The following is a 23,264-nucleotide window of genomic DNA, read 5'->3' as shown; positions in this document are numbered from 1 at the left end:
TAACACAATGTGCCAATGGAACACAGGAGTGATGGTTGCTGATAATGGGCCTCTATACGCCTATGTAGATATTTCATAGAAAATCAGCAGTTTCCAGCTACAATAGTCATTTAGAAGATTAACAATGTGTACACTGTATTTCTGATCAATTTGGTGTTATTTTTATGGACAATTTGATGTTATTTGAATGTGCTTTTCTTTCAAAAACAAAGACATTTCTAAGTGACCCTAAACTTTTGAACGGTAGTGTATAGTTATTTGATAATATAAGTTGTGCTCCTATTTTTGGTTGTTGTTGCAGATGCTACTGAGAGCAGTGGCTAAACACGGGGTGGGGAACTGGTGGAAGATCCGTCAGGATGTGCCTGGCAGAAATGATGGCCAGTGTAGGGACAGGTGAGGACTAATATGGACTGATTGATAGAGCTAATACATTGACCAAACTTTCACAACATTCCCTGACCATTTCCCTGATGGCCAACCCATTTTAGTTAACTCAAACTTAAAAAGTGTTAGAACATACGGTCACTGACGAACTTTATTTTGTTCTGTAGGTACGTGGACGTCCTGGTTGGGAACGTGAAGAAGGGTCCCTTTGACGAGAAGGAAAAGGCACAGCTCAGACGATTGGTGGAGAAATATGGACGTAGGAACTGTTATAGAAAGATGACTCGCACAGAAACTATATCAAAATAATCCATCGTCTTTCTTGATAATAATCGTCTAACAGTTCATTTTGTCCTTTTTTTTTTTATAGGTAAATGGTCTAAGATAGCTGCCGAGATTCCCAACAGAATTGACTGTCAGGTCCTTCAACAGTGGAGGAGAATGACTGGGTACAAGGTCAGTGTTGACTATGTAGCGTTCATGTCCCTCTTAACTCAATCTGTGACACTGGACACAGTTAATTCTTCTCTTGTTTTTGTAAACAGCCCAGACAGAGGGACAGAAGGAACAGAGCATTGCAGCGAAGGAGAAAGGTCGCGGCTGTGAGGAGCATCAAGAGTAAGCTGAGGCTAGACGATGATGTGCACTCAAGCTCCGATGAGGAGGAGAACTTCGAGATTGAGTTTATGGACAGTGACGACGAGAAGAAACAGAAGTTCATTGAACCGCACTGGTCTGATCAGGAAAGTGACATTATCAAAGACTACACCCAACCAGACATGGAGCAATGGATCCCCGTGCTAGAGAAGGAGTTTGAAGGGCTGGGGAAGGTGAGGAGCATGATGGTTGAACGGCCCAGCAAGAACACAACGCAAGAGCAGGCAACGACGGACAGCCAGGATGCAGCACGCAAGGTCATAGTGGTACGTTCCACCATCCTGGACTGCTTTGGCAAGCCTGCTGCCACTGTCATCGGACAAAACCCCCCAATCCTAGCAAAGAAGGTACCGGCATTTATTTATTTCTAAACAGTCATGTGGTGTGTTGCACCATTATGTGTTGAACTTGTGCACATTTTCAACACCTGTCCCTATTGTCATTTTGTTCCTAAATAGCACTCATCATAAAGCACACTTTGGATCTGCATCGGTAACCATAAATATTTACTTAATCAGAGTGTATCACAAAACAGGATCATTAAGCTAGGCAGTTAACATTCATCAGCGGTTTGGAGTGTGGCGTCAATTACACCATGCTCATTTTGAAGTGAGTGTCACTGTTTATGACCTCTGAAATATGATTCTTATTTCAGAATATGTTGGGAAAGTTGGCAAGCTAACCCATTGATCCGGCTTTGTGACATAAAGTAGCATGTGACATTCTCTGTACGTGTTCCTTCTAAAGGATTACAACAGTGACCTGGCCATGCTGAAGGTGTGCTACGGAGAGGTGAGAAACCTGATCGCTTGGAAGAAAGCCAATGCCAGAAAACACGTAAGTCGCCAGGTGACGCTCTCTTTGTGGTGAAACGGGTGTTTCAATTGCTTTTTTTTTTATCCCAAACAAAGTTGTTTCCAGTGGGTACATTTTTATTCATTTGTCTGTATAAATTTTAATAAAAATGTTGCTTATTATTATTACAATCCATCAATGCATCTGACCATTTCATACAAATACGTAGATTATAAACTGTTGAATCAAGGTTGGAAGGGAGTGAACAAAATATGTTGTCATAGTTGTGTGCTCGACGCGTTAGTTGCATGGCCCATCCAGCTCAGTCTGACACAGATTGAGCTTTCTTAGTACAGAGGTCTTCTCCTTGTGAAGCCTGCGATACAGGTCTTCTGTTTTCTATCCCATGCATTTGTCTCTGCAGAAAAACAGTGGGTCTATGAGCGGTGACCAGGGGACAGCCCACAAGTCCTCAAGACAAAAGGAGTCCTCTGCCAACAGTGAAACCTGCATCACTCTCAACTATTCCCTTCAGTTGGCAGTCACTCCCTGGGTGGGCAATGTGCTTATGCCCCCACCACCCTCTTCAAACAAGCGCCGTGAAGGTACTTTACGAGATGTCAAGGCAATAAGTCACAACTTCTCTCTCACTTGTAGAAAACGACAATTTGCATTTTGGTGGTTTCATAGTTGTTTCAGGACTGAACCGATGACTTGATCCTACGATCTCTTGTTTTTTTTTAGCGGACATGGTGCGAGAGAGAGCAGAGAGCATTGGACTCACCAATAGCCCAGTGTTCTTGTTCTTTCTGCAGGTAGGAGATGAACCCACAAATATAACATTTTCTATGAATGAGCACAATTATGTAATTTCATATTATGCCAGTCAGGTTTTACTTAAGGATTCAAGCTCCTAGGCCAGCGTTTTCCAAACTAGGGGTCGAGATCGCCTGATTTTGAAAATAGGGTCGTGAGAGAAACTCTGAGGGAAATAAATCAAATTGTGCTTGGTTTCATAGAACCGGGGTTACGTCAGTGGTTGTAATAAACGGGGGGGGGGGGTGTTATGTTTTTTCCTACAAATGTGCCTCTATCTTTTGAACCGTTTAAGCTACAAAATATTATGACCCCATCACTGAAAGACTTTCAGGAACACATTCACTGAGTGTACAAAACATTAAGGACAGCTGCTCTATCCATGATATAGACTGACCAGGTGGAAACTATGATCCCTTATTGATGTCACTTGTTAAATCCACTTCAATCGGTGTAGATGAAGGAGAGAAGATGGGTTAAAGAAGGATTTTTAATCCTTGAGACAATTGAGACATGGATTGTGTATGTGTGCCATTCAGAGGGTGAATGGGCAAGACAAAATATTTAAGTGCCTTTGAACGAGGTATGGTGGTAGATGCCAGGCACACCGGTTTGTGTCAAGAACTGCAACGCTGCTGTTTTTCCCTCAACAATTTCCCGTGTGCATCAAGAATGGTCCACCACCCAAAGGACATCCAGCCAACTTGACACAACTGTGGGAAGCATTGTAGTAAACATGGGCCAGCATCCCTGTGGAATGCTTTCGACACCTTGTAGAGTCCATGCCCTGACAAATTGAGGCTGTTCTGAGGGCAAAAAAGGGGGGGTGCAACTCAAATATTAGGAAGGTGTCCTTAATGTTTTTTGTACACTCAGTGTATATTTACCCACAAGCTGAGCAGGACTCATTAGGACAGAGTGAACAGACTAGGCACTAACTCGGACTGGGGGGAAAAAAATAACATCAATGATGTGCTTTTCTACACAAAAGATCATTCAAAATTCTTGCCTGATGATCGTCTGTACTTCCCAATACCTTTCTGGTGCATTTTAGTCATTTAAACCATACTACCTTCGTATTGAAATACTGTACTGTCAAAAGTGGTGTCAGACTGATTTGTAATAGACTGAATAGAATTAAAAAGTAAACATTGGCTGATTACATTCACTTTTTATATATTCAAATGGGGTCATGGGCCAAAAAGGTTTGCGAACCCCTGATGTAGGCCTATGCAGATATTCTGGCCAGTATAGTAACATACACTACCGTTCAACAGCTTGGGGTCACTTAGAAATGTCCTTGTTTTTGAGAAAGACGCCTCACAAGTCCTCAAATGGCAGCTTCATTAAATAGTACCCGCAAAACACCATTCTCAACTTCAACAGTGAAGAGGCGACTCCGGGATGCTGGTCTTCTAGGCAGAATTGCAAAGAAAAAGCCATATCTCAGACTGGCCAATAAAATAATTAAGATGGGCAATGTGGTCATCAAGAACTTCAAGGAGAGCTGTTCAATTGTTCTGAAGAAGTCTTCAGGGCGCCCAAGAAAGTTCAGCAAGCGCCAGGACCGTCTCCTAAAGTTGATTCAGCTGCGGGATCGGGGCACCACCAGTACAGAGCTTGCTCAGGAATGGTAGCAGGCAGGTGTGAGTGCATCTGCACGCACAATGAGGCAAAGACTTTTGGAGGATGGCCTGGTGTCAAGAAGGGCAGCAAAGAATCCACTTCTCTCCAGGAAAAACATCAGGGACAGACTGATTTTATGCAAAAGGTACAGGGATTGGACTGCTGAGGACTGGGGTAAAGTCATTTTCTCTGATGAATCCCCTTTCCGATTGTTTGGGGCATCCGGAAAAAAGCTTGGCCGGAGAAGACAAGGTGAGCGCTACCATCAGTCCTATGTCATGCCAACAGTAAAGCATCCTGAGACCATTCATGTGTGGGGTTGCTTCTCAGCCAAGGGAGTGGGCTCACTCACAATTTTCCCTGAGAACACAGCCATAAATAATGGTACCAACACATCCTCCGAGAGCAACTTCTCCCAACCATCCAGGAACAGTTTGGTGACGAACAATGCCTTTTCCAGCATGATGGATCACCTTGTCATAAAGCTAAAGTGATAACTAAGTGGCTTGAGGAAACCATGGCCAGGAAACTCCCCAGACCTTAATTCCATTGAACTTGTGGTCAAACCTCAAGAGGCGGGTGGACAAACAGAAACCCACAAACTCCTAGCATCCTGCCATCAGTCAGGATGTGGCCCAGAAGTTAAATGACAGCATGCCAGGGCGGATTGCAGATGTCTTGAAAAAGAAGGGTCAACACTGCAAATATTGACTCTGCATCAACTTCATGTAATTGTCAATAAAAGCCTTTGGCACTTATGAAATGCTTGTAATTATACTTCAGTATTCCATAGTAACATCTCACAAAAATATCTAAAGACACTGAAGCAGCAAACTTTGGAGAACTTTTGACCACGACTGTACACTGTATTTCTAATCAATTTGATGTTATTTTAATGGGAAAAAAAATGTGCTTATCTCTCAAAAACAAGGACATTTCTAAGTGACCCCAACTCTTGAAAGGTAGTGTACAGGAAAGATTGAACACGTTTTACAAATGTTCTTTATTGGCATATCAAGAGCACATGACTAGTTATTATGGTACACAATTAATGCATCATAACATCAGCCCAGAATATCTGAAAAAGGTTAACTGATTAAAGTACCATATTTTGAATCCATTGTCAGCCGATCCTGATAGTATGACCAATTATATTATGCATTGCTCATTTTCTAATGTTGTGATCTGAAACAGGTCCTCCGTTTAGATGCAGAAGGCTGTAAGCAGATCATTAAAATGCGTAACAACCAAGTGAGTATAATTTACTACGCTATAAACAAAAAGTGATCCTACTTTACAACCTTCATACGGTTTTACATTTTTGCATCTAAAGTCATTTCTACTTAGAATTAATTTGAACAGGGCTTATTGTAACAATTCTGATGTCAGTTTATCTGTTTCAGGCTGTACTCACGGGAAACAAATCTTGGGAAGCGAAACAGGGTAACATTATATTTGTATATGGCCTTGAATATGTCATACCCTGTGAAGTGACGGCCACTTCCGCTGTACTTCCGTATCGTTTACCATGCTGTTTTGAATTTCATGACACAATCACAAAGCCAATTCATCTTAACGCTGTCAGTTAAGATATAAAATGATGTGTGTTTGTAGAGGAATTTACTTCTACCAGATGCCTTTTATGAAGTTCTGTGCTTGAAGACCAGTACGCTACGTCTTTGGGCATTGAAGACCATAAAAAAATAAAAAATACAAACGTTTAAAAACTACAAGGCTGAGGGGCAGTCACTTCCTGGTTACTTTCAGTGTATTTTTACTACCCAAAATCACTTATACATTAGCTAAGAGGCTCAGTACTCAGTGATGGTCAACTGCACAGTATTTTATATATATATTGTTTTTAAATACATCTATTCATCGATATTACACTTATAATGTGAGTTTAATGTAAATACCCCTGTTTTTATTTACTTTTTCTAGCTTCATTGAAAAACCCAAAGCAACGCCATGGTCCCAGAACAGTGGCCAGTATGCTAAACCAGAAGGGAAAAGAGCAGCAGAACAGTAAGCAGCAGAACAGTCAACTTGTGATGATGATCCCTCAGACCTTTGTCATTGCACCGCCTGTAGTACAGTCCATCCCACATCCTGCGGTCCCCTCCACTCCAACTTCCAGACAACAACTCATGCTTTCCGCACTTACCCAACTCAGACCCTCTTCCCCCACCCAACTCAGACCCTCTACCCCCAGCCGACCTAGACCCTCCACACCTGGTCAACCTGTACTCTCTACGCCCAGCCTACTCATACCCTCCACACCCGGTCAACCTGTACTCTCTACCCCCAGCCTACCCATACCCTCCACACCCGGTCAACCTGTACTCTCTACCCCCAGCCTACCCATACCCTTCACACCCGGTCAACCTGTACTCTCTACCCCCAGCCTACCCATACCCTCCACACCCGGTCAACCTGTACTCTCTACCCCCAGCCTACCCATACCCTCCACACCCGGTCAACCTGTACTCTCTACCCCCAGCCTACCCATACCCTCCACACCCGGTCAACTTATACCATCGACCCCCAACCGACCTATACTCCCTGCTCCCCTTTCCATCCAATCCTCAACTACAATAGACCGGGTGAATGAGGAGGCTAATGAGAATCATTCAGGAAAAAAACGCAATCGTAAACCTACCGAGAAAGCACAGGCCCTCAAGGATGCTGCGATTGCTAAAAAGTCCATGGAAGAGTCGCCCAAACGCAAGAAAGCCCGTACCAAAGAGAGCCTAGTTGTCCAGCCTAACGTGGTTCTGTCCCCTCCACAAACTGCCTGGGTCCTGACGCCCATTGGACTTGTGCCAATCAGTGGCATTGGCATCCAGATGACACCTCAGAATCTACCACGAAATGCTCTTGCACCTGCTTGTCCATCTCCTATTATTATCAACCAGCAAGTCCCTCTAACACTAAATGCTGCTGCAACACAAGCCTCTCCCAATATGACCTATATCTGCCCATCTCCCTCTACCCCTAAAGACCCATCTGCCCTCATGGTATCTCCTGCTTCATCCGTAGCACAGGGAACTGCCTCCCCATCTGTGTTAACCTCTCTCTCCACCTCCATTACCATCACAAACAACACTGCTCTAAGAATGACCAACCCAGTGAAACGCATGAGAATAACTAACCCAGTCATGCAGACTGTGGCAACCACTTGTCCTCAGCTCAATGCAGTTTCACCTGTTCCCATGAACACGGTCATCTCGGCTCCCATCAGACCACAGACTGGCCGTCCACAGGCTTCAGTCCTCAACGTCCCTCCAGGCTCCCTTCCAGCCTCATTTCCACAGGGGGGAGCCCTCCGAATTGTGCAGCTTAACCACCCTAAAAGTGGCCCTCCACCCCGCAATCCTGAGCTAATGCAGTTTGATCCCAACCTGATGTTCATGGAGGACCCGGCACAAGTGAGAGAGTGGTTGAGCGGCAAGCGAGGAGTTTCTCTTCCGGATTTGGACGTCACTCTGCCCTACCTACCCCCCTTTGTCAGCAGTCTTAATACCCTATCGGGCCTCCTGAAATGTAAAAAGACGTTGGCAGTTCGTGCAATGCAGCTCCTGCCCCCAGAGGAGAAAGAGAACCAGGAAGAGCAGAAGCAGGTAGCTGCAGTGCGGAGCTTTGTGGCAGAGCGCTTCAGCCATAACCCAGGCTACCTGCTCCTGAAGGCTCGCTTCTTGTCCTGTTTCACCATGCCTGCTCTTTTGGCTACTATCAATCCGGTGAAACTCTCCAAGTCCCCCACCCCGGACCACGGTGATGTGGAGGAGGAACCTTTCAGGAACCATCCAGTGGAGCAGACAACAACACTCCAGGTGAGTTCAGTCTCAAACCATGTGTTTGTAAACACTGCCATGCTGTCCTCCTCCTTTCACTCAACCGCTTAGCTTGTGTTATGATCTTTTCTCAGGCTCCTCTGCTAAGCACTGACGGAAAAGGACCTCCTGCCACCTTCTTCTCTGGAATCACCACAAGAAATAAAAGTCGCTACCTCAACACGGACAAAGCAAATGGAGTCGTTTTGGAATGACGTGTGGTTTTACGGGTTAACCAGGTTTTGTTTGAAAGTTCTTGCCAATTTTGTTGTGACGTCACTGTCATAGAAATCAATGTTACTGGAATTGATAGAAGATAGCAGTGGATAGATGTGTTCTATTTCCCTCAATACAGAATAGTTCAGACGAATTTTAAGCTGTTGAATTTGCACTGAACTAGTGGTCACCAACCTGTTCTGAATCAAGATCACTTTGAGTCAAAATGCAAGCTGATCTACCGCTCATATTTTTGAAATAAACATGACTTAAAAAATGTAAGCCTATGTAACATTAACCAGTTCTGTAGCCATGAAGTTAGTGCAGTAGGCTATAGGCCCCAATACATTATCACTGCATATTTGTTCAGTTCGAATTGCCCTGGCAATGTCCTTCTCAGATAGACCAGTTTGAAAATAAATATATCACACACAACATTTGGTATATCATCACACTGGTAATAGATAATTTGTTGTATTACTTGTGAGGCACAGCTGAGTGAGCATAATAATTTGCCTTTATTTTTTTACTGGACTGATGGCCTGCATCTGATGGTCAATCTGAGGAGAAGGAGCAGCTCTGAGGCTTCCTCTCACCCGACTCGCCATCCCTCCGCTCTCCCGCCCTCTGCTGAGAAAAGGGGACACAGTCTTCCAGCTGATGGCAAAAGTCAAGTTGCACTGCATTATTTCTGCCTCGTGCACAAATGAATGTTGTTACTCCTATAACCAGAGAAAGTGAAATATTCCTCGATATTAAAGACAAGCGGCTAATAATAAGCTTATCGGAATGCTTTTCTATACTCATTCATTGCAGCGTGATTGGAAGTATTCTATGCATTCTATGATGGCTTATAAAAGTGTTGACAGGGCTGAATAACTTAAACATGAACTTATAAAAACAGCAGCTTTTTGCTGTATTCGTTGAGTCTCGAGTCATGTTTTTTTAATTCTGACAGTATCAACTTTGCTGTGAGTTCAAGGCTTCTTTTTACAGTCTAAGGCACAAGGACACTGCAGACATGGTGATCTGAGCTATCTGATTGGTTAGTGGCAGGCCTATAGGTTCACTTGATTTGCTCTACCTTCGGACACATGAAATTGATAAATGGGAACACAGTCTTCCCTGTGCTAGGGCCGCTGAATCAAGTGCACCTACTGCCAACAGTGCGGGGGAAAAAAAAATAGCGTGGCTTATTTTTTTTTTTTACAGAAATGGTTGGTGATCGACGGGTTGGTGACCACTGCACTAAACTAATGGTTCATATTTGTACTTGTTTTTGTTCATAATTGAATTTTTCTTATACATATTGTGAAAAGAGAAAGTTATGTTGACTTGTACATATTTTGTAATAAATCATTCTACTTGTTTAAAAAGAAATGTCTGGATGGATCTTCAGAGCACTCGGCTCAAGTTGACCCTCAGCAATTTATTTGCAGATCACAGTCCATATACCCATTTCCATGGTCAATAATATACTGAGCAAAAATGTCAAAGATTTTTCTGAGTTACAGTTCATATAAGTAAATGGGGTAAATTTAAATTTATTAGGCCCTAATCTATGTATTTCACATGACTAGGAATACAGATATGTTGGTCACAGATACCTTTCAAAGAATGTAGGGGCGTGGATCAGAAAACCAGTCAGTATCTGGTGTGACCACCACTTGCCTCATGCAGTGCGACACATCTCCTTTGCCTAGAGTTGATCAGGCTGTTGATTGTGGAATGTTGTCCCACTCCTCTTCAATTGCTATGCCAAGTTTCTGGATATTGGCGGGAACTGAAACACGCTGTCATACACGTCGATCTAGAGCATCTCAAACATGCTCAGTGAGTGACGTGTCTGGTGAGTATGCAGGCCATGGAAAAACTAGGACATTTTCAGCTTCCCGGAATTGTGTACAGCTCCTTATGACATGGGGCCGTGCATTGTCGTGAAACACGAGGTGATGGCGGCGGATGGATGGCATGACAATGGGCCTCAGGATATCTTTACGGTATCTGTATTTAAATTGCTATCGATAAAATGCAATTGTGTTTGTTGTCCATAGCTTATGCCTGCCCATACCGTAACCCCACCGCCACCATGGGACAACCTGTTGAAAACGTTGACATCCGCAAACCACTCGCCCACGCGACACTATACACATGGTCTGCTGTTGTGAGGCCTGTTGGACGTACTGCCAAATTCTCTAAAATGACTTTGGAGGTGGACTGTTGTTGAGAAATGAACAGTCGATCCTCTGGCAACACCTCTGGTGGATATTCCTGCAGTCAGCATGCCAATTGCACACGCCTTCAAAACTTAAGACATCTGTGGCATTGTGTGACAAAACTGCACATTTTAGAGTGGCATTTTATTGTCCCCCAGCACAAGGTGCACTTGTGTAATGATCACGCGATTTAATCAGCTTCTTGATATGCCACACCTGTCAGGTGGATGGATTATCTTGGCAAAGCAGAAATGCTCACTAACAGGGATGTAAACACAACATTTGACAGAAATAAGATTTTTGTGTGTATGGAACATATCTGGGATCTTTTATTTCAGCTCATGAAACATGGGACCAACACTTTACATGTTGCATTCATATTTTTGTTCAGTGTAGTATAAATCTGCAAAAAATACTTTAATTAAGCAATAAGGCCCGAACAGGTGTGGTATATATGGCCAATATACCACGGCTAAGGGCTGTTCTTGGGCACAATGCAACCCAAAGTACCTGGATTCAGCCCTTAGCCATGGTACTGAAGACAGGTTTGTGCCTTTCCAAATCATGTCCAACCAATTGAATTTACCACAGGTGGACTCCGATCAAGTTGTAGAAACATCTCAAGGATGATCAATAGAAACAGGATGCACCGGAGATACATTTCCAGTCTGAGTATTCAGACCCTTTGCTATGAGACTGGAAATGTATCTCCGGTCCATCCCGTTTCCATTGATCAAACAGGTTTTAAGAACAAAAAAACCAAAAAAATGTATTTACATAAGTATTCAGACCCTTTGCTATGAGACTGGAAATGTATCTCCGGTGCATTCTGTTTCCATTGATCATCCTTGAGATGTTTCTACAACATGATTGGAGTCCACCTGTGGTAAATTCAACCTTGGACATGATTTGGAAAGGCACACACCTGTCTATAGTACCATGGCTAAGGGCTGCATCCAGGTACTTTGCGTTGCTGAGGATGATTTTTTTATTTAATGCATTTTTGAATAAGGCTGTAACGTAACAAAATGTGGAAAAAGTCAAGGGGTCTGAATACTTTCTGAAGGCACTGTATATTAGCCATATACCACAACCCCCCAAGGTGCCTTATTGCTATTATAAACTGGTTACCATTGTAATTAGACCAGTAAATAGTAATTGCTTGTCACACCCATGGTATATGGTCTGAAATAATACAGCATTCAGCCAATCAGCATTCAGGGCTCAAATCACCTGGTTTATAACACTCATTATAATCTGGCAGGTTGGTTTAATTGTGGTCAAAGTTTGGCCAGAAATTACCTCAAAGGGGCACACCTCTCTGCCTGTGAACAAATGTTTTATTTATCCAGGATGCAAAAGTTTATTAGCCTAAAACGAACAATTGTGCGGTTCCATGAGCTAATAGTAATGCAAAATTCTGGTAACTTTCCCAAAAATCCTGGCTGAAATATTCCCGGGATCAGGAGGGAATAAGCAGGAAATCTGACATTCTCTAACCAGGATTTCTGGGAAAACCTGGGAATTTTGGAAAAGTTACTGGAATTCTGCAATCCTAGTTAATAAATGTATTAATATTATATTGTGTGTGTATATAAACTAGTCAATACTCAATGAGGAACTTGTTTTGAATATTATTTGCAATGAAGAAAATCCATTATTTTACCTTAACTTTCAAAACTAGAGTAATTAAGTCGTTTTATCACCAGAACTGTTTTAGCAACAAACAAGATGAAAGAAAATGATTGAGCGAGTCAGTCAGTCATTGCCTCAAAGTCATTAAAGAAGAGGGTGAGTAACTGCAGATGTCCGTACTACTGTCAATACTCTATCACTCTAATCACTCCATAATTCTGTGTTGGCTTATTAGGAAAAAGGAACATGCTGTATGTTGGTAGGTCGATTATAAACACCTTTTCAAGAAGTCAGTACTGTTGTTACATTTTCCCTATTAAACATTTCTTGAAGAGTTTGTCTCAGCACAAATACTTGTGAAATGGGGGAAATGGAAAAACTGAAATAACTTCTACAAAAAAGGAACTTGACTCTTGCATCATAAAACAGCAGTTCCACTTAACAGTTCCACATTTGGATTGTAGCCACTTTAACAACTAGAGTTCGCACCAAGTTGATAAACCCTTAGTGAAGGAGTTATTAGAGCAGCAGGGACCCAGAGACAATTGGGACTGACAGTCAGTGTGTCAGATATGGAGGATGAGGAATGCTGGGTCCAGCTGGAGGAATACAGACTGCTGCTGATAAAGACCATTGAGCCGTCGCAAATCACTCCCTACCTGCGGCAGTGCAAGGTGCTAAACTGTGATGATGAGGAGCAGATATTCAATGACCCCAATCTGGTCGTCCGCCGACGTAAAGTAGGTAAGGCACTGTCTTCTATTTCAGGTTACTGAGAAAACGGTCAAGTGTTCCACTTTTTACAACAATTAAGTTGCATTCCAGGTCATCTTTATTGCAATTGCACTGCGCATCTCAGATGATTGCTATATATCAGTTCAGCCATTGAGAGATGTGATAATTTGCCAAATAAAGATGAACTGAAATGCATGTCCATACCTTACTTTTAAACCTCAGATTCATGCTCACAGGTGCACTATTGGATATTCTTCAAAGAACTGGACACAAAGGCTACGTTGCATTCCTCGAGAGTTTGGAGCTGGACTATCCTCAACTGTATCGCAAAATTACTGGCAAAGAACCTGCCCGGGTCTTCTCTATACTAGTTGGTGAGTAGCTATGAACCATCTGTCTGTAGAAAAGTTGTGAATTTTCCATTCAAGCTTTTATACATTTTTGTAAGTTATGAGTTAAATGTATTGCTCAGATCCTTCAGAGTGCCAATGTCTGACTGTAACAATGGATTTGACCATAATATAACATCACAGGAGGTTGGTGGCACCTTAATTGAGGAGGACGGACTCGTGGTAATGGCTGGAGCGGAATGGTATCAAACACATGGTTTCCATGTGTTTGACATTCCATTTACTCCGTTCCAGCCATTATTATGATCTGTCCTCCCTTCAGCAGCCTCCACTGCATAACATACTGTCCTCTCTCTGACATCATAGACACGGTGGGTGAGTCAGGACTGACTCAGTTCTTGATGAATGAGGTCACACGTCTGCAGAAAGGACTGCAGGAGGAACGCCGGCGCAGACAAGAGGCCGCTGCGGCTGTAGCCGCGCAGGAGGACGCTGTCCGCCAACACCAGGTTAGGGAGAGGGAGCTGCGGAAGCAACAGGAGCGTGTGCGTCGTATGCGGGAAGAGAAGGACCGGCAGTGGGAGGAGGTACGCCACCTGAAGGATGAGAACTACAGCCTAATGCACAATGTTACCAAGCTGAGCGAAGAGAAGAACAGTGCCCTCATGTCCAACCGTGATCTGCAGCTGGAGGTGAGATGGTGGGGGGGTTGCAGCTCTGGCAAACCCAAACCCAACAACTTATGACGAATGGTTAACATTTTTAGTATAAAAATACCTCTGCAGTCATACATGTTGACACATTTTGTTAGAGAACAGCACAAACTCAATCAGCAACAGCGAATACAGTTTTTACGGGATTTTTATTGATCAATAGATAGAGAAGCTGAAGCACTGCCTGATGAACGCAGAGAGCGACTCAAAAATCAGAACTGTGAAACTGAAGAACGCCATGGAGCAGAGACCCAGTCAGGACAGGATGTTGCAGCTCCAGAGACACAATCAGCTGCTCACAGCGCGCATCCAGGAACTGGAGGCGTCTGCTCAGGTACCTTTAATCTCTCCTCAATCAGTTTCAGTGATCATTTCTCAACAAATGTTTGGATATGCAGTGAAATAAAAAGGACAATGCGCTGCACTAGACCCATTTTGGAATAACAACTAAGAGTGCCATTTTGTGCGCCGCAAGAAAAATGTATTTGCAAATAAAGTACATGTGATTTTTCAGATGCACAATTGTACCCTTTTCGCACTTCTGAGCCAAGTCGTGCTGAGCTGAGCAGAGCAGAGCTGTACTGTGCTGGCTTGGTTACACATCCACTATAGTTTGAGGGAACTCTGCTGAAAAGGACAACGTGAAAAGAAAATATCTGAATCTGCAACAGTGCGATTCAGGCCGGTACAGTAGTGTGGTAAAAGTATTGTCTTGAGTAGTGTGACAGGATTCATCTGTATGTTCCAACAGGGGACAGCTCCAGCCCCCTTGGATCAAGAGAGGCTGAGCGCTGAAAGTCTAGAGGACTACAAGCAGCACTCTCAGGCTCAGCACCAGGAGCTGGTCGACAACATCTACACCCTGCGCAGAGATCTGCACGATGCTGAGGCACTGCGGAATAGGGTATACATCACAACCTGATATTTTTCCACAACAATGAGCACTGTTTAGGATTAGTTGTAGAGAAGACTACTAATTATATTAGCATTTTTTTTTAAATATAAGTTATTCAACTGTTCTTTCAACACAGGTGCAAAATGTATAACACAAATCACATTATTTCCTCAGAATGCTGATCCTCAGCATCGGAATTCATAAATGTCCTTATTTTTGTCATCTGCCCAAGCTTGTTCCTCATTCATTGGAATAGCTGCCTGTGTGTTAAATTGTGCAAGTTGGGTTTTCCCGTGATGGGGAAAGTTCTGTTGTTCTAATTGTAATAAGTAAGTTTGATTTATTCTTGCAGTACTTGGAGGCGAACGAGGTTCTTGACTTGAAATGCACAACATTGAAGAAGGATGCCAAAATGTATCGTGACCGATTGGAGGGTATCCTGAAACAGATGGATGAGGTTATCAGGGAGAGAGACAAGGTGAACATGCTGTGATTCTAGAACTGTGTCATTCTACGACTTCACTGGCTTCGTGGCAAATCCTAACTTCCCCTTTCACTTAGTCATGCATTGATGTCAATGCATGACTAAGTGAAAATTCAAGTGAAGGCTAAGATTCGTCCCATAGTGCTTATTTTAATTTGATCCAAAAGAGTTTACTTCTGTTTGATCAAAATGAAAGAATTGACTATCTGAGTGGTTGTGATCAGATGTTCATCCAACCACACTTGCCATCTGTTTCATATAAACCACTACAGCAAAGCAAACCAAAGCCCCTGTTTTGTCTTTCCTCTATTGTTGCGATAGGCCATCGCCTCTCGAGAGGAGTACCACCAGGAGAATTGCCGGAGCCTCCAGGATAAGGACCAGTACCGGAAACAGATTCGGGAGCTGGGTGAGCGCTGTGATGAGCTGCAGGTCCAGTTGTTCCGGACAGAGGGAGAGGTTATTGCACTACAGACCAGGCTTCACAGACACACCTGCTCCAAACATGATGTGAGAATGGGTTCCACCAACCGCTTTCATTTAGATCTGTTTTAATTCAAACCTAGAATATTACTGGATTCACTGAATTGCAAGCTTCTCAGATTCTCTCTCCATTAATTGTTTCCATAAAATGTTTTGGGAAAGGATAGCCTAGGATAGCCTTTTGATTTTGGAAACATATTTACATGAATTAACGTCTTTCAGTCTCAGACGTCAGACTTTGAGCATGGTTCCTTGGAGAAATTGTAAATGTCATTTGCTTCCTGATTTATAACAATGCGGTATTATTACTTTTGAAATCGGTGTTTCTGTTTTGGCAACTCATGTGTTTTCCTGTCTCTGCAACCCACTTTAGATTGAGTGTGCTTTTTTTCCCGTGTGTTCTCTTCCACAGAAAAGTCAGACCAGTGAGGAAGACTGCAAAGATAAATTAACCAAAGGCAAGTAATCCATGACAAGTGACAAATAACCATCACAACAACAAAAAAGATATTCAATAACGATCAGAAAAGTTCTAGTTGTTGTGCTCTGGCTAATCATGAGCTTGGCTTAAGATGTGATTTGACCGTGCTTTTTTGAAATCCTAGCATTCTATGTTAGCTATTTAAAAAACATATATTTTTTTTATCACAGCTAGTAGTGTGGAGCTGCAAAGTCCGACATCAGGGGAGTATGATGTGTGCATTGCTTCGCAAGACAACCAGCTGTGTGCAGGAGGGCCCAGGGAGGAGAATATCTCAACAGTAAGTACCTTCAATTGTTTATCTCTTGACTAGTTGAGGTTTTCTTATTACCGTACATAGCAAACCACTTATCAGTAGTCGCGTCAACTGAAATCACTTCTCTCCATCTGGATGGAACACACGTCAAATTTTGTTTCAGTTTAAAAGGAAACCGATGTGAAGTTAATGTGTATTGTAAATGTATTTTTCTTTGTTTCATGCGCCAGGAAAGAGTGGATGAGGTCTTAGGCTGCAGCAAGCCCAGATCGAGGTGTAACTTCTACTACAGAAGGTTGGTTCATATGTTTTAGGGAACATTTGTTGAAATCTGTATTTTGTCATAAATTGTCTCCATAGGGGTTATGCATGGGAGTGATTTTGGTATGGTAACGAGGCTTGTTTTATGCTGCTTGTTCTTAGAATTTTTTTAATAATAATTTCATTCTTCAACAACAGGAAACGTGTCCTCAGGTCAAAGCCCACATGGAAGGAACACACACCTTGTCACCTAGACAACAGCAGTGGAAGTGGCAACACTGACTCGGATGGAATATGACTGAGAGAGGGGGAACAGAGGAGGGGCTGGGTGACATGGCAAGGACCTTCAGACACAGGCTAGTTTACATTCTTAAACAAAACATTTTGAATTATTTAATCAATTGAAATAATCATTTTGTTGTGAATGAATATGAATATGTTTAATCTTTGTATTTTTCCAATAATATTTTTATATTTTGAACCGTGATTGCATGATGAATGTGTTTTTGGATGCAAGTCACTTCTACCAGAGATGGTATCAAAACCTTCCTCTGATATCTTTGCTTGTATCTCTTCATGTGCATTTTAGAAGAAATGCAAAAGCAGAGGAAAGTGGGGATAATGAATGGCGAAGAAAAGTAAAGATAAAATTTGTATAGAAATATTCGATAAAGAGGCGTGGTACACACTTGCACTTTGTCCACAAAATGCAGACACTGTTTGGAATTTATGGACACAAAAAGTTACAATCTTTGCATTTTGTGTCACGGAATAAAATGTTTTCACAAAATGTTACATGTTGCAAATGGAGCCCCCATAACTTGGAGCAGGGATGAGCAACTTTGATGGGGGTAGGGGCCACAAAAAAATCTGAACTCATCATGAGGGGCTGCAGTGGCTCGTGGGTCTGTGAACCCACATCCATACCCACACATGCAGTCAGAGCTGGCACTAGCCTTTAAGGGGCCCAAATATTTTTTTTTGCCCAATCCATTTTAGCGGTTAATTTCCTGCAATTCAACACATTTTGCTATGAGGTGGAGAGAAAATGTTGCAATTTTGTAACAAATTTTATTCAATTCTACTCATTTTGTCATTGGGTAGAGAGAAAAATTATAACTCTCAATAATAAGTTGAGACCCCGACTGAGTTCCAAATATATATATATATACACATACATACAGTTGAAGTCAGAAGTTTACATACACCTTAGCCAAATACATTTAAAGTCAATTCCTGACATTTAATCCTAGTAAAAAGTCCCTGTCTTAGGTCAGTTAGGATCACCACTTTATTTTAAGAATGTGAAATGTCAGAATAATAGTAGAGAGAATTATTTATTTCAGCTTTTATTTCTTTCATCACATTCTCAGTGGGTCAGACGTTTACATACACTCAATTAGTATTTGGTAGCATTGCCTTGAAATTGTTTAACTTGGGTCAAATGTTTCGGGTAGCCTTCCACAAGCTTTCCACAATAAGTTGGGTGAATTTTGGCCCATTCCTCCTGACAGAGCTGGTGTAACTGAATCAGGTTTGTAGGCCTCCTTGCTCGCACACGCTTTTTCAGTTCTGCCCACAAATTTTCTATGGGATTGAGGTCAGGGCTTTGTGATGGCCACTCCAATACCTTGACTTTGTTGTCCTTAAGCCATTTTGCCACAACTTTGGAAGTATGCTTGGGGTCATTGTCCATTTGGAAGACCCATTTGCGACCAAGCTTTAACTTCCTGACTGATGTCTTGAGATGTTGCTTCAATATATCCATATACTTTTCCATCCTCATGATGCCATCTATTTTGTGAAGTGCACCAGTCCCTCCTGTAGCAAAGCACCCCCACAACATGATGCTGCCACCCCCGTGCTTCACGGTTAGGATGGTGTTCTTTGGCTTGCAAGCCTCCCCCTTTTTCCTCCAAACATAACGATGGTCATTATGGCCAAACAGTTCTATTTTTGTTTCATCAGACCAAAGGACATTTCTCCAAAAAGTACGAGCTTTGTCCCCATGTGCAGTTGCAAACCGTTGTCTGGCTTCTTTATGGCAGTTTTGGAGCAGTGGCTTCTTCCTTGCTGAGCGGCCTTTCAGGTTATGTCGATATAGGACTCGTTTTACTGTGGAAAAAGATACTTTTGTACCTGTTTCCTCCAGCATCTTCACAAGGTCCTTTGCTGTTGTTCTGGGATTGATTTGCACTTTTCGCACCAAAATATGTTCACCTGCGTACTATTGTTTGTACAGATGAACGTGATACCTTCAAGCGTGTGGAAATTGCTCCCAAGGATGAACCAGACTTGTGGAGGTCTACAGATTTTTTTCTGAGGTCTTGGCTGATTTCTTTTCATTTTCCCATAATGTCATTGTTGGAAAATTACTTGTGTCATGCACAAAGTAGATGTCTTAACCGACTTGCCAAAACTATAGTTTGTTAACAAGAAATTTGTGGAGTGGTTGAAAAACGAGTTATAATGACTCCAATCTAAGTGTGTGTAAACTTCCAACTTCAACTGTATATACCTGATATACCACGGATGTCAGCCAATAAGCATTCAGGGCTCGAACCACCCACTTTATAAATATATATAGACAGTGCATTCAGAACGTATTCAGACCCCTTGACTTTTTCCACATGATTAAATAAATGTTTTTCCTCATCAATCTACACACAATACCCAATATTGACTAACGTCGACAGCTTTTTTGTTTGTGGAAAATGTATAACAAGAGAACAGTATTCAGACCCTTTGCTATGAGACTCTAATTTTATCTCAGGTGCAGCCTATTTCCATTGATCATCCTTGAGATGTTTCTACAACTTCATTGGAGTCCACCTGTGTTAAATTAAATTGATTGGACATGATTTGGAAAGGCACACACCAGTCTATATAAGGTCCCACATTTGACAGTGCATGTCAGAGCAAAAACCAAGACATGATGTCGAAGGAATTGTAAGTAGATCTCCGAGACAGGATTGTGTCAAGGCGCAGATCTGGGGAAGGGCACAAAACAATTTATGCAGCATTGAAGGTCCCCTAGAACACAGTGGAGATGGGAGAACCTTCAAGAAGGACAACTATCTCTGCAACACTCTACCAATCAGGCCTTTATGGTAGAGTGGCCTGACAGAAGCCACTTTTCAGTAAAAGGCACATGACAGCCTGCAAGATTCTCTAGTCTGATAAAACCAAGATTGAACTCTTTGGCCTGAATGCAAAGCGTCACGTCTGGAGGAAACCTGGCACCATCCCAACGGTGAAGCATGGTGGTGGCAGCATCATGCTGTGGAAATGTTTTTCCACAGCAGGGACTGGGAGACTAGTAAGGCTTGAGGGAAAGATGAACGGAGCAAAGTACAGAGAGATCCTTGATGAAAACCTGCTCAGGACCTCAGACTGGGACGAAGTTTCCCCTTCCAACAGGACAACAGCCCTAAGTACACAGCCAAGACAACGCAGGAATGGCTCTGGGAGAAGTCTCTGAATGTTCTTGAGTGGCCCAGTCAGAGCCCGGACTTGAACCCGATCGAACATCTTTGGAGTGACCTGAAAATAGCTGTGCAGCGACACTCCCCATCCAACCGGACAGAGCTTGAGAGGATTTGCAGAGAAAAACTCTCAAAATACAGGTATGCCAAGCTTGTAGCGTCATACCCACGAAGACTCGAGGCTGTAATCACTGCCAAAGGTGCTTCAACAAAGTACTATGTAAAGGTTCTGAATACTTATGTAAATATGATATTTCAGTTTTTTATTTTTAATACATTTGCAAAAATATTTAAAAAGCTGTTTTTGCTCTTTCATTATGGGGTTATTGTGTGTAGATTGACGAGGGGATTTTTTTTTCATCCATTTTAGAATAAGGCTGTAAAACGTAACAAAATGTGAAAAAAGTCAAGGGGTCTGAATACTTTCCGAAAAGACTGTATATACATAATATTATATGGTGTCATATTTTAAAATGTGTTTAACCTTTATTTAACTAGGCAAGTCAGTTAAGAACAAATTCTTATTTACAATGACGGCCTAACCCGGACAAACCCTAACCCGGACAACGCTGGGCCAATTGTGCGCCTCCCTATGGAACTCCCAATCACGGCCGATTATGATACCACCTGGAATCGAACCAGGGTCTGTAGTGACGCCTCTAGCACTGAGATCTACTGCCTCACATGCTGACCACACCGCTCGCATCGCGTGTGCGAGCGTTGCAAATTAAAGTTAAACATACATTTTATTCAATTATTACACCCACACTGTTCACGCATGCCAACGAGCGTCTGCATTGCCAAGGGCTAAAATATAACAGCAACATCAAGCTAGCTAAATAGTACAAATTAGCCAGCAACTGCAAGCTAGCTAGCTATATTGCCATAAATGTTTCATGCTTTTCGACCTGTCTCCAAATTAATATAATTGGTTCAGAGTTTGTTTCGATATTTCAACCTGCGCGTCGTGATCGCGTTTGGTGTGGGGAGACAAAATCAATTGGCGCACGATAGCGCACGTGCGCGACCGGTTTGGGTAAGGTGTCCTGTGCCACTCGGGAGCCCCCTTTTACTCCACCCATTCCATTGGCAGCGGAATCACATCACATGTGCTTAACTGCGCTACAGAAAATCCGCTAACCAAACAACAGTGCAGGGCATGCTCACAGAATTATAAGGCAACTACACTCAAAAATCGCAGTTTCTTAGATTTTTCACAGACCTCAAAAGTCATCCCCTGATGGGGTTTCTCAGACCTCAAAAGTCATCCCCTGATGTGGTTTCTCAGACCTCAAAAGTCACCCCCTGATGTGGTTTCACAGACCTCAAAAGTCATCCCCTGATGTGGTTTCACAGACCTCAAAAGTCATCCCCTGATGTGGTTAAAGCATTTTTCTACAGAGAAAAGTGTGAAAAAATCTGATAACCTAGAAAGAAATGGGGGACATCCGAAACCTGGAAAAACCATGAAAATTGAATTTAGGAAGAAAACATAAGTAGGCCCCAAAAAAATGGATTGTAAAAGGCCCTACCAATGTTTTTTGCTGTGCATGACTGCACTTTAGAATGTGTGTTAACTTGCAGGACAGCATTTTGGGGCAAGTTGAGGGCCAACATTGAATATGCACCCAAGAGTGAAAAGAGGTTGGGCCACCCTAGAAATGTTTTAGTGACATATAATATATACAATTTAGTAGACGCTTTTACCCAAAGCATTTTTACGTATGGCTGGGAATCGTACCCAATATCCTGGCAATGCAAGATGCATGACAGGGTTATAAATGCTTTGTGAAGCCTCAATTTAATATTATTTATACGGCCTTTATTAAGCGGCGCTTATGCCATCTTTTATAAAGCACAGGTTTAAGTTATATTTCACATAGTGGGTTGTCACATTTGACATTGGTAGTTATGTCACACAGTTATGCCACATTTATGAACCTTTTATAAAGCATGACATATGGTTATAGATTTATAACACATTTATGTAGTGTTTATGAAGGCTTTATAAGCTGCATGTCATTTAAAGCGGATATTACCTTAAACATCCTGCGTTGTGTGCTTATTCTTTTACCAGGTACAGCAGGAATATCTACCAATGGCGTGCACATCTTTTTGTGAGGAATTACACTGGTCACTCAAAACAACAGAGTATAAATAGCACTCACTTTAGATTAGGGACTGCAAAAATACTTTACTAATGATTAGTGAATGGTTTATTAATGTGGGAGTAATGATTAATAAATGGCGAACACAATGTATAAATGCCTTTTAATTAATGGGTTTATAACAGACCTTTAAAATAAAGTGTTACCCATCCTAGTTGTGAATGAATAAACACATATATTAGACAAAGAAGAAAATCACAGAATAAATCACTTATAGATGACCATTTAAGTGATAATGCCCGAGAAGCCAGTGTTTGGAGGATATATTGGCGCGGTGTTGTTAGGCCCGAGACAAAGTCGAGGGCTGGCAAACCGTGCCAATATATCTATCCTCCAAACACCGGCTTTGAGGGCAAATCACTTTTATACAACGGGTTACAAACATATTCAAATAATGATAGATATGTTTTCAGTAAAAAATGTATTTTGATGAATTTATTCATACTATTTCATCCTTTCACGAGATATAGTCCCAACACAAATCTAGGGTTGCTACCCAAGCCGTCTGGTCGTTTGTTCTATCGGTTCGGTTGCCAGAGATGCGACCAAGTCGTTGTTTTTTTGTTGTTGCTAAATCTATGGATGTTTTATTGTAAAACATGATGACTTGCATTTAATAAAAAGCAGTAGCACTGTATTTAAAGTCTAATAGATGGCTATTCGCTTATGTGTTATAAAAGCCAATCTAACAGCTTTTTAGGTTATTGCAAGTTAGTGCCTGTCATATGTGTTCCCCTGAATTCCCCCTTCCCTAATTAGTTAGCCTACTATT

At 42.2% G+C, this 23,264-nt stretch overlaps 2 protein-coding genes across 2 annotated transcripts in view; both read left to right on the top strand.

Annotated features, from left to right (window-relative positions):
* Positions 1 to 9,706, top strand: part of LOC106580121 (snRNA-activating protein complex subunit 4) — a 28,414-nt gene extending 18,708 nt beyond the window's left edge. Inside the window, exons 15-25 of the mRNA XM_014160815.2 lie at positions 302 to 396; positions 555 to 646; positions 758 to 843; positions 933 to 1,391; positions 1,792 to 1,881; positions 2,264 to 2,444; positions 2,584 to 2,654; positions 5,476 to 5,532; positions 5,685 to 5,724; positions 6,223 to 8,114; positions 8,210 to 9,706. Coding sequence (XP_014016290.2) covers positions 302 to 396; positions 555 to 646; positions 758 to 843; positions 933 to 1,391; positions 1,792 to 1,881; positions 2,264 to 2,444; positions 2,584 to 2,654; positions 5,476 to 5,532; positions 5,685 to 5,724; positions 6,223 to 8,114; positions 8,210 to 8,329 — 3,183 coding nt within the window. The 3' untranslated portion in view covers positions 8,330 to 9,706. The remainder of the gene's footprint in view (positions 1 to 301; positions 397 to 554; positions 647 to 757; positions 844 to 932; positions 1,392 to 1,791; positions 1,882 to 2,263; positions 2,445 to 2,583; positions 2,655 to 5,475; positions 5,533 to 5,684; positions 5,725 to 6,222; positions 8,115 to 8,209) is intronic.
* Positions 9,707 to 12,723: 3,017 nt separating this feature from the next.
* card9 (caspase recruitment domain family, member 9) lies at positions 12,724 to 17,629 on the top strand. The gene is given in 11 exon segments (NM_001140277.1): positions 12,724 to 12,925; positions 13,153 to 13,290; positions 13,633 to 13,958; positions 14,143 to 14,313; positions 14,731 to 14,883; positions 15,227 to 15,352; positions 15,680 to 15,868; positions 16,254 to 16,299; positions 16,493 to 16,602; positions 16,809 to 16,873; positions 17,038 to 17,629. Coding segments are annotated over 11 exon segments (1,596 nt in total). The 5' UTR covers positions 12,724 to 12,753; the 3' UTR covers positions 17,138 to 17,629.
* Positions 17,630 to 23,264: the final 5,635 nt, after the last annotated feature.

Source organism: Salmo salar, chromosome ssa20, assembly GCF_905237065.1.
Source record: "Salmo salar chromosome ssa20, Ssal_v3.1, whole genome shotgun sequence".
In the NCBI taxonomy this organism is placed as follows: Eukaryota; Metazoa; Chordata; class Actinopteri; order Salmoniformes; family Salmonidae; genus Salmo; species Salmo salar.
The sequence above is the reverse complement of the archived record's forward strand: the minus strand, read 5'-3'. Positions and strand labels throughout refer to the sequence as shown.